The 11,879-nt window shown below is 46.5% G+C and overlaps 1 protein-coding gene across 1 annotated transcript in view; it reads left to right on the top strand.

Moving 5' to 3' along the window:
• The first annotated feature begins 9,733 nt into the window (after positions 1-9,733).
• Positions 9,734-11,879, top strand: part of ATP2C2 (ATPase secretory pathway Ca2+ transporting 2) — a 38,895-nt gene continuing 36,749 nt past the window's right edge. Inside the window, exon 1 of the mRNA XM_090062371.1 lies at positions 9,734-9,847. Coding sequence (XP_089918497.1) covers positions 9,749-9,847 — 99 coding nt within the window. The 5' untranslated portion in view covers positions 9,734-9,748. The remainder of the gene's footprint in view (positions 9,848-11,879) is intronic.

The following is an 11,879-nucleotide window of genomic DNA, read 5'->3' as shown; positions in this document are numbered from 1 at the left end:
GACCCTTCCTGGACCTGTAGCAGTCAGCTGGAAGCTGGATTACCATGGCTTGTTCAGTTCTTGGCTTGTCTGTTGTAGCTGTGGACAGAGGGATGGATTCAACAGTACATTGTTATGATGTAAGTAGCTCTTCTTCAGGAACTGAGACCAATCAACTCACTTTCCTTAAGCCCCCAACCATCCACTCAGCACGTTTTGGTCACTGCTGAAGGCCTTGAGCTCATAGCTCAAAGCATGAAAGGACACTTAATGGCCCTCTGATTGAAAGGATGTAGGAAAAGAAGGGCTGATTTATATCTTCCCCCATATAAGCGAAGTGAAGAAATGCTAGTCTGGTTTTCAGTGCTGGTCACCTCAGTGGGGATTGGTGTTAGCAACATGACTGCCTTTACATACTGCTAAGCAAGTGGTTTCTAGATACTGGTGCCTGAGCCAGCTCCAGCTCTGGGCCCATCTCCCACCCCCAGCAATGTCTGTGCAATACTTGCTGTAGCTTCTCCAGAGGAAAAGCCATGCGTGCTGTTGCCCTCACCTTTCTGCAATTGTAGGAGGGATACAGGAGAGGGAAGATGCCATTGCTTCAGCCAGTGAGGAGAAAACACTTGTTTCTAATGGTGCTGTCTATAGTTTTGAGGGGGAATATGGGGTCACATGGAATTAATGCCATGGACAGTTTTGGTCTAGCTGTAGAGATTTATGTAGACTACCTTCACTCTGCAAAAGCATGGTTCAGCACAAAACCCAGTGCAAGAGAAAGGCTGTGTGCAATGCATGACCAGTCTGAGTACAAATTATAATTATCTCAGCAGAGTTAAAGTGTGCAGAACTTCCCAAACTCCTCCGTGTACTCCAAGAAATGTCCCACTTCTGAATGGTGCCAGGCAACAATTACCACTCCTCTGGCTCTGTTCCTCCATCCTGCCTTTCCTTTTAGCCCCAGCTCAGATCTCTTCTGGAACGAGTCTTCACCTGTGAATGAATATCATGCCATATGCCATGATGGCATAGCCTGCCATAATCAGCACAGGATGGGCAGAGGAAGATTTAAAAGATATATTTCATCCTTAGCTCTATCCCTGGAAGGGGCCATGTGGATTCTTTCCTGAGATGAGAAAAGGGGCTTGTTTAGCTGGCTCAACTTTGGATGGGGACCAGGAAAAGGACATTTTATTTTAATAAGGATTGTAGCTTGTACTGTGCTGGAGGAAATCTGATTTGGAAGCCAAGCTAACAGGCTGGTTCCCACTGGGACAGAGAAGCTGCAAACATCCATCCTTACCCTCCCATCTCTTTCAGCTGTGTTTCTGCAAAGTAAATGGCACTGAAAAACTCCAGAGTTAGCAGTTTCCTCTAGGCCAGGAGGGTTAGAAATTGGCAGGAAAAGGTCTAACAACTGAATCCAACATTTAAAAATGGGCAGTTAAATTACAGCAAAGCAAGAGAGAGGCAGATTCCCAGCTGTTGTAAACCCATGTAGCTCAACTAAAGCAAATAGAGCTAAGCCGATTGGCAGCAATTGGGGATCTGACTCTTAGAGTTAGCTCCGAGCACTAAATGAATCATCTCCCTTACTGGCACCAATTGAGTAGGGCATCGCTCTTTGACCAAACTCTCCCCTGTTGGCACCTCTGTATTGGGAGCAAAGGCAGATTTTGTGGGCTAACTAAGCCTACTGTGAGCTAACCACTTTCTAGCAGTTGGCAGCTCCTTAGCGAGTGATAATTTTCTAAAAGTTCAGTACAAATAAAACTGTCTATGTGCAAAGAATCTGCTTTTGACAAACCAAGCAAAAGCCAAGACGGAGCTAGAGAGCACCAGCTGGTATCGGCCAAACGGGGAAGAAGAACCACTAGGGAAATGAGACGGTAATTCAGACATCAAAGGTAGGATAAAAGAAATATGTCAATGGTCAAGGAGATGGAAGGTTCTTTGGACCTCGATATTTGCTTTTCCAGTGGGTGTCTCTAGTTCGCAGGGGGCTGTGGACACGTGCCAGCGCGCTCCCCTGGCTTGCAAGTAACTTGCCGTTATTTATAATTGCTCTTTAATAAAGACTGGTTGACCTCAGCGGCTGAGTCCCTTTTCAGTGCTCCTGGATGATAAAAGGGGAATGTAAGCGTGTACAACAGCACGGCTGCCAAAGAGGCGTTGTCCATTTTGGTAAATTTGAGTGCTATGACCGTAAAAGTCATTATCAGGAGAGTAGTGCTAAAGCAAATATTCAGCTCTAAAGTAGAGAGGCCTCATTCTGAGCACTCCTCTGATTGCAACTAGATTTCTTTTTCCTGCTTCAAGCATCCAAACAGCACATGCAAGGAGAGATCAATGTCATGATGTCAAGACAATCTGCTGGAAGAGAGGCTTCAGAGACTAAGCGTAAGTCTTTGCAGCTATGGTTTGGATATGTTCGTGGATATATTCATGCATGCCGGTCACTGACGTGACACCTTGGGCTGCTTTCTTCTAAGGCAGCGGTGGCCTGATTGCTATCTGTGTTACGACTTTACCACCTGCAAAAACAAAAGAGGCACAATGAGGTCAAAATGCTCCATGCCCACATCTCCCACTGATCAGAGAGAGGACTTGTGTAGGGGAATTGGTTTTGGAGGGTTGCACAGGAAAATCAATTTTCCGTTTAAGAATGGCTGCACTTTCTCTACTAATGGAAGAGAACTAATGGTGGGGCCCGAAGGATGGAGTCAGAGATGATGTTGAATTGTTAACATGGGGAAATTTTATGAGTGTCATTTTAAGAGAAAAATAGGAAGAAAAGAACAAGCCCTGTTGATTTGAATAGTTTACCTCAGAGGAGAGGGAAGTCAGGTCAATCATCTTGTTTTTATTAATAGTTTCCTGTTTGTTGCTGCCAACCTGGGATGCCAAAGTAACAGGTGGAATAGGAAAAGCCATCGCAGGCATGCCTGGGGTGGTTTAGGAATAGTGCATCCTGTATCTGTACAGGGGATTGGACAGTTGTGACTATGGGCAGATCCAGTGGGGACCTCCAGGAGATGCAACTGGACCCTGCTTTGGCTGCGAGGTGCAGTCAATTGAGATCACTGGCTCATCACTACAGCCCTATCAGGGCCTACAATGGCATGGCTCCAGAACCCAGGGGGTGAATGCCACCACCAATTACTTTTCTTCTGCCCCAAATGCAGTGCATCCCCTTGTATAACAGCCCTATAGAGCTGGGCAGCAAGGTGACAGAATGAAGTCATGAACCCAACCTTGATCCTCGTCTTTGCAAGCTAATCGTGGGACAATACACAGTACCAGACTCCGTGAAGCCTTGGCCATTAGTAGAAGAGAACTTCATTTGCAATTTAAACTCCTGTGTAGAAGCCTTCTCACATTTAGATCTCTATTCATAACCAGCACAATCTCTATTCTGCATTTGGAACAAGGGGAGAATATCAGCTGCGTATGAGTAGTGAGTTATAGTCCTGACTGGCAGTAAGTTCATCCGCCTCCAATACACCCTCATTTTCTTCATCAGCTAGGTAGAAAGGGATCTTCAGTTTAATGAACTTGAGACCCAATGAGTGTGAGGAACTGTATCTTGAAAAGACCCCAGCATGAGCCAGTTTGATCTGGAGGCGATGCTATGTTACCTAAGGGTTATATAAGCAATGACTTCTCTCCGAGTGGTGTGTCTAAGTGCTCCTGATGCCACTGACAAACCTTATTCACTTGAAAGACCTTCCTCAGGATTTGCGCTTGACTTGTTCTCTAGTTCTAGCAGCGTAGCTGGTTCCCCTACAGCCACCAGGATAAATAGCATCGTGGTTTTTACTACAGGGTTATGTAAGTTCAGCTGTGGATGGGATCTGATGGCCAAGATGCATTGACTAAGCAAAGATGTGAGCCTCACGGTGATGGCAGCACACATTTCCATGCGTACCTTGATGTCTCTCAATATTAAAATTGTCTCGCTCTGTGTGCTTCCCAGACTTTTCCTTCCTAAATACAGCACACTAACTAAAATGTGGTGGAACCTGACCTCAGCCTTCGCTACTTGATTAATGGCCATCTCCTTGAAAGTGGGTGTTATCCTGAAGGGCATGATTCATAGCGACTTGACAAGCTAAATAACTGCAGCAAAGACCTTAATAACTACAGCAGAAAGCGGTTGTCTTAATGCTAGTGGCTCTGCTTTAGATCACCGACAATGGGTGTGCATCTTATTTTCCTGCTGTGCGTTTATAGTCGCTGGGAGGTAATGACATTTATAACCACTCTGCGTGTGTTGGAGAAAAAAAGATTATGATTATGTGTTTAAAATACAGATATTTCTAAAATTACTTTAAAAGACCCTGAAAAGATATAGGATGATAACTGTGTGATAGGGATCTCCAACGTCCTAGTAGCCAAGGGCTGTTCTCACCACATAGATTCATAGATTCATAGATACTAGGGTCGGAAGGGACCTCAATAGATCATCGAGTCCGACCCCCTGCATAAGCAGGAAAGAGTGCTGGGCCTACATTACCCCAGCTAGATACACATCCAACCTTCTCTTGAATACCCCCAGGGTAGGGGAGAGCACCACCTCCCTTGGGAGCCCGTTCCAGAGCTTGGCCACTCGAACTGTGAAGAAGTTCCTCCTAATATCTAATCTAAATCTGCTCTCCTCCAGCTTGTGGCCATTATTTCTTGTAACCCCCGGGGGCGCCTTGGTGAATAAATACTCACCAATTCCCTTCTGTGCCCCCCTGACGAACTTATAGGCAGCCACCAGGTCGCCTCTCAACCTTCTCTTGCGGAGGCTGAAAAGGTCCAGTTTCTCTAATCTCTCCTCATAGGGCTTGGCCTGCAGGCCCTTAACCATACGAGTGGCCCTTCTCTGGACCCTCTCCAGGTTATCCGCATCTTTCTTGAAGTGCGGCGCCCAGAATTGCACGCAGTACTCCAGCTGCGGTCTGACCAGCGCCCGATAGAGAGGAAGTATCACCTCCTTGGACTTATTTGTCATGCATCTGCTGATGCACGATAAAGTGCCATTGGCTTTTCTGATGGTTTCATCACACTGCCGACTCATGTTCATCTTGGAGTCTACTAGGACTCCAAGATCCCTTTCCACTTCCGTGCCACCCAGCAGGTCATTTCCTAGGCTGTAGGTATGCTGGACATTTTTCCTCCCTAGATGCAGCACTTTGCATTTCTCCTTGTTGAACTGCATTCTGTTGTTTTCTGCCCACTTGTCTAACCTGTCCAGGTCTGCTTGCAGCTGTTCCCTGCCCTCCGGCGTGTCCACTTTGCCCCATAGCTTAGTGTCATCTGCAAACTTGGACAGAGTACATTTCACCCCCTCGTCCAAGTCGCTGATGAAGACATTAAAGAGTATCGGTCCAAGCACCGAGCCCTGCGGGACCCCACTGCCCACACTCTTCCAGGTCGAAACTGACCCATCCACCACAACTCTCTGGGTGCGACCCTCCAGCCAATTCTCCACCCACCGGACTGTGCAGTCATCCAAGTCACAGCCCCTTAACTTGTTCACCAGTATGGGGTGGGATACCGTGTCAAAGGCCTTCCTGAAGTCCAAGTATACGACATCCACCCCTCCTCCTGCGTCGAGGCGTTTTGTGACCTGGTCGTAAAAAGAGACTAGATTGGTCAGGCACGATCTACCTGCCACGAACCCGTGCTGGTTTCCCCTCAGCATAATTTGTCCTGCCAGGCTCTCACAAATGTGAGCCTTGATGATTTTCTCAAAGATTTTGCCAAGGATGGAGGTGAGACTGACTGGCCTATAGTTACCCGGGTCCTCCTTCCTCCCCTTCTTGAAAATGGGAACCACATTGGCCCTTTTCCAGTCCTCCGGGACTTGACCCGTGCGCCACGAGCGTTCAAATATTCCCGCCAGTGGCTCTGCAATGATGTCGGCCAGTGCCTTCAGTACCCTCGGATGGAGCTCATCCGGGCCTGCCGACTTAAAGGCATCCAGTTCCTCCAAGTGACCCTGCACCACCTCAGGGTCCACGCATGGAAGTCTGGTGCCTTGCTGCTGCCTCCCTACCCTCCCAGTGAGAGACTTGTCGTGCCTCTCACTTAGGAACACTGAGGCGAAGAACTCGTTGAGGAGTTCAGCCTTGTCCCCTCTGTCCGTCACCAATTGTTTCTGCCCATTTAGCAGGGGTCCTATTCCTCCCTGGGCCTTCCTTTTACTCCCTATATATCTAAAAAACAATTTCTTATTGTCTTTTACTTGGGTTGCCATCCTCAGCTCCATGGTAGCTTTGGCCTGTCTAACTGCCTCCCTACAAGCACGAGCAGAAGAGGTATATTCCTCTATGGTGATCTCTCCCTGTTTCCACTTTTTATGTGCTCCCCTTTTGGCCCTTAGTCTCCCCAGGATTTCTCTGGTCAGCCAGGGAAGCCTCCTGGCCCCTTTCCCTCTTTTACCTCGCACGGGGATCGTCTCGCTTTGTGCTCGAAGGATAGCTTCCTTAAGGCACAGCCACCCTTCTTGGGCTCCCATCGTTTCAAAACTACTACTCTGCAGTGCATCCTTCACTAATCGCCTGAGTTTGCTGAAATCAGCTTTCCTAAAGTCCAGCACGTTCACCCTACTGGTTACCTTACCCACTCGACGCCTTATGTTGAATTGTACTTTTAGGTGATCACTGTCCCCCAGATGGCTACCGATCTGTAGGTCCCCTACTATGTCATCCCCCGTTGCCAATACCAGATCCAGTAAGGCATTCCCCCTAGTGGGACCATGTACCTCCTGCATCAGGTGGAGGTCCTGTACACAGGTTAGAAACCTGCGTGAGCGGTGGGACTTTGCTGTCTGTGTCTCCCAGCAGATGTCTGGGTAGTTTAGGTCCCCCATGACCACCGCCTCTTTAGCTTTTATGGTCTCTGAGAGTTGCCTCAGGAGCCCCAAATCTATTTCTTCCCCTTGATGTGGGGGTCTGTAGCAGACCCCTACCACCAAATCCTTTTCTCCTTGCCCCCCATGTAGCCTAACCCACAGTCCTTCTACTTCCTCATCCTTTGATTCTGTCTTGATAGAATCAAAGACAGAGCATAGGCTCCCCTTGGTTAAATCTCTAATGAATATTCTCAGTTAACAGCATTTTTGTTCTGTCTTTATTCAAATGAATCACTATTAAAATATAATTCAGTCATACAGGACGTAATTCATAAAAAGGCCCATAGTGCTGATCTTTACTTAGAGACTTTTATTCCATCTAAGAGTCCATTGAACAATGGGATGTAATTCATGAATGAGGCAGCGGATGTTACTATGTTTATCAAATCAAATTTCTTCATGTCTGTGTTCTGGCTGTGTTGGTATTTTCTCAGGCTGTACTTCTTCTGTGCTAGCTACTCTCCTCCCATAGATGATTAAAGAAATGAAAATATCAGGCCACATTTTATATTGGTGTAAATTGGTTACGCTCTTTGGATATCAATAGGGTTGCACCTGTTTTACGTGGGCATAACATTTGGCTTCTATCTGTTTTTGCCAAGAAAAGCAAGTGCAATAAGGAAGTCTGAAAACTGTTCTTGCTTAATCAAACTCACCACCACCCTCATCTAAATAAGGAAATGATACTCAGTCAAACTGAGCAAAAACTAGGAAATTGAATTCAGGGCAAAAAAATGTGCATAACCTAATTATTGCTTCCACAACTTGGACCCCATGGAGATTTGGAAGCCATATTGCAGTAGCTCGTCATGCTAGACAACACACCAAGTCAACCTGTGAGAAGAAATAGCCTCTTCTCCAGGTGAAGCTCAAGAAAATCTTCTGACCACTCTTGCTGCCTGAGAACGTTACAGCAGTTCAGGATGATCCCGGGGCAAAGAACTGCTACAGCCAAGCTCAGTTCAGTAGCAGAGTTCATTTCCTTGCCAAACAGGACCAGCTATGCCCTATCTACACTGAGCCAGCTGGCACTTGTCCAGATCCTTATCTATTCTGCAAAAAGACAGAAACATGCAAAGCGGATGTGAGCTTAAGTCAGGGTCTCCAAGATAGCGAGGCGCCTAATTCCAATGAATTTCAATGACAGAAAACCACCTAAACACATCTGAGGCTCTGAGCTTTGGTTGTATTGGTGTAACAATGGCTCCAAGCACATCACAGCCTCTCATCTGACATAAGCTTCTGAGACGTTTGTCACGTCTGTGCTTGAGCATGGCGCTACGTCCACGATAACACACGTAACGAAAGCGTCACGATAAAATTCAACCTGGTGGAACATCTGGCCACGGTAAAAATAAAACATGTCGGAGGTGGTTGATTTTGCCATGATAAATCAAAGCCTACCATGATAAAGAGTCAACATGAATTTTCACATGTGACTAACCTACCAAAATGGTGATTTTGGGTGCCATTTCATAATGTCTATCTAAAAAATGCACGTCATGTACAAAGACCCTAAACCCCCCCCCCCAAAATATGCAATGATAACTGTATGGCTCCTGGAAACATGCCTGCTAGAGGCCCAGTGGTTTTGTATCCTCACAGCAGGAAGTCAGAAATCCTCTGTGGGATCATCTGGCTGCTGGAAGTGCTCGTTAGCCATGACCATGGGAAAGTGCCCGTTTTGATGAAGCTTCTGATTGAAACCGGGCAGGGCATGAGGCTGAGCTCTCAGGCTCCTGGCCCTCAAGTTGCTCATCACCTTCACTGGATATCCACTGCACTGCCCCAGAACAGGGAGCAGAGACGGCACCAGCCATTTTGGGGCAATCCTGCTGCAGAAAATGCTGCATATCACACTCTTTGCTCTGATTTGAAATAATTCCCCTTCCTCTCCCCAGCCGCACACAAAAAATGCAGGCTTTCCTGCGGGAGGGTAACGCTGGCTCCTTCACGTCTTCAGAGCCCCCAAAACTTGAAGCTGTACTGTAATGCCACCGTTTAGATGTAAGAGGCAAGTTGCCAAATGCGGGTATGAATCTCTCTATTTTAACCCCATGACCTAAAAATCGACAGGCCTGGGAGTGCTGTAACTCATTAACCGTGGTTCCAGTGTTTGGGACTTGACCACAAAGGTGTTCTTTGTAGCAAGGGAAGGATTTCAAAAGGTAAAGTAAAAATAATCTTCCGTGGTATTTATTAGGAGAATAAATATCTTGAGTCCGCGCCACTTTGAGCGGCAGGAACTTTGTGTTCTCTTAATCAGCAGGGTGGGAGTTTGTGCTCTCCCCATCTCTCCTGACACGCACATATTTATTTGAGTGTTTCCAAAGGAAACTTCCTCTCATGTGATTCCCCCACAACTTGAGAGCTCATTGCACAGGGTGGAGCAGCCTCTGCAAAGCAATCCTCCCTTCCTACGTGCCACACTGCTGCCGCTGTAGCATTTGAAGGGGGGTGGGAATAAAAGAGCCCTGAGCACACTATCTGTCCTTCAGCGGCTACTGGATCTGGTGTCGAGGTAAAGGTCCCTCTGCTTGTTCACAGCCGCTGTTCTTGCTTCAGCACATGCAGAATTCCCTTGGCACTCGGGTGAGACGCAGTGTTTAATAAGTGAAGCGAACCAGGCAGTGCCTGATGCTTTGAGCAGCCAAGGTGAGAGTGCGCAGCCTCTCTGGCACCTGTTGTTGGCCAAAGGCGTGGCTTCCCTGCAAGCATCAGGTAACACCTGCCTCTCCCTTTCTGGAGCTACAAGCCCAGGGCTTGCAAGGGAATTCGAGCCACAGCAGGAACAGGTGACATTGAAGCAGCAGCAGCAGCAGCAGCACCTCTCTCTGCTGCTGCTGCTGCGGATGAGACCCAGCGAAGATGGTAGAAGGACGCTTCTCCAAACTTCTCCAGCAAGGGTCCCTTTTCCGCTTATCCCAGAAATATCAGCCACTTGGGAGTGGGGAGCCAGAAGGAGAGGTAAGGCTTTCCTGTGCCTCTTGCCTGCACGGTAGGAAATGTCTGCTGTAATCGGGGGCTGAGAGAGACTGTGCCCTACTGGCAGCCCTGCATCTCTCCGGCGATGCCAGCATTGCCGTGCTACTCGGTTTTATCCTCGTATGCAAAATGGAGGATGAGATTAATGACATTTCCCTGCCTATAGATGTCTTGCAGAGGGGGGTAGTTCACGTGCGCAGAATATTTCCAGAGTACAGAGCACGGGCCTATGTATTAGTGGTCATCTTCGTAGGAGAGAGGTTAAAATGGGCTTCGCTCACTAATGTAGAATTTGCAGCCTGGGCCATGATAAAGGTCCTCGGGCCATACGGATTTAAACAAGGTGTCGACATGAGTCTCGGCAGACAGTTTCCCGGGCTGTGAGTAAGCACTAAAGCTATCTTTTTTCTAAATGAGCGGTCCCTCCTGGTCAGAGTCCAAGCTGACCAGTGGATGGGATGAGCGATCCAATCCTGCTGCATGGGGGATACTGGAGTATTGTTATTTTTTAACTAACAAAATAAAACCAGAAAAGAATTTCACAAGCCATTTCTTGGTCCTTTTCAAGGATGAGTTTTGGTTTTCTTGAACGATTCCCTAAATTTTTACTTAGGAATATCATTTTTATCCCCTTTTATCTATTTTTTGCTACTGCATGTGATAAGCCGAAAAACTGGTTGGTGTGTTTCATATTTTCAATATTCTCTTTCGGCTTTAGGCACTCTAAGTTCCTTGGGGCTGGGAAAGTATTATTTCTATGGGAGCTACTTGTTAAACATTTATCTGGCACAAAAAGACTCCGATCTCCTTTGGTGCATCTGTAATAGTGTTATTGTAATAGGAATTATAATAATGTGGGATTGGGCATTTTTGAATAACAGTATGCATGTAGGATCCTGATCCTTTTCTTCCTCAAATGAGGTTTGATAACATTCAAAGGAGTAAGATAAGCCTGATTTCTTCAGCATCTTTACCTTCAAGTAGGTAGTAACATCACCATTAAGTACCATGTGTTCAAGCATAGTAGTAGTAGGCAACTGTTGATCCTTTCGGTTCATGGTATATGCATGAAAGGTCACCAGGACCGTTGACATGTACACCTAGGCAGGAATGGGGATGAATGAAGGCTGCCCAGACCCTCTATCCCCCCCTTAGACAGTATCCAGGTCTAGACATTCGGTGCCTCAATAGCTGTAGCTATATACACATCCAGGAATTGAACCCAGGTTTCCGACATGGTAGACAAGGAGTCTGCCACTGAACCACAACGGCAGGTCGAATGATGTAGATTGCAGCTAATTCTTTCAATCTGCCCTCATAAATCATTTCCTCCACCCTTCTCTGATGTTCTTCCAATCTGTTGTTGCCTTTCTAATATTGAGTAGGTCAGAACTGCTGGTGATGCTATGATATACAGTCTGATGGTGAGGAAGAGAGGAGTAAAACTGTTCTTACTTTGATCCACTAAGCAACACTACCGTAGATTACTCAAAATCCCAGTCTAAAAAGGAGAAACCACTCAGGTGCTAAAAATTATGCTCTATCTTGCTCTGATGTGTCCCTAGTTAGAAAACTGTAGCAGTGCATCCTTATGGCTTTCCCATTCGTACTACATCATAAGAAATATTTGCTACCTGGACATGGGGCCTTAAATTGCAGGTTAAAGCCTATGCAGAACACAAGGCCATTATTATAATATGACAGTACAATGACCATGTTTTTTGATGTAAGCCTGGGAAAAAAACTGAGAAAATGTGAAATTACAATGGGAAAGCAATTTCCATGCACCTTCACAGAGACCCCATTATGATGCAAATACAGCGTCAGAATGATTTCACTGCAAGTCTGCAGAGACCCGGAGACAACTGAAGAATAATTTCAGTGAGGGCCTACACAATCATTTAACTGTACACCTGAAGGTCTCTCCACAATGCCATTATGATGTGACATTAACATGTCAAAACCATTTCAAAGATAATCCACAGAGAATCTATTGGGATGCCCTTATATTGTG

The sequence above is a fragment of the Crocodylus siamensis genome, chromosome 9, assembly GCF_052110815.1.
Source record: "Crocodylus siamensis isolate JL-2025a chromosome 9, ASM5211081v1, whole genome shotgun sequence".
In the NCBI taxonomy this organism is placed as follows: Eukaryota; Metazoa; Chordata; order Crocodylia; family Crocodylidae; genus Crocodylus; species Crocodylus siamensis.
Note: the sequence above shows the minus strand (reverse complement) of the source record. Positions and strands in the feature narration are given on the sequence as shown.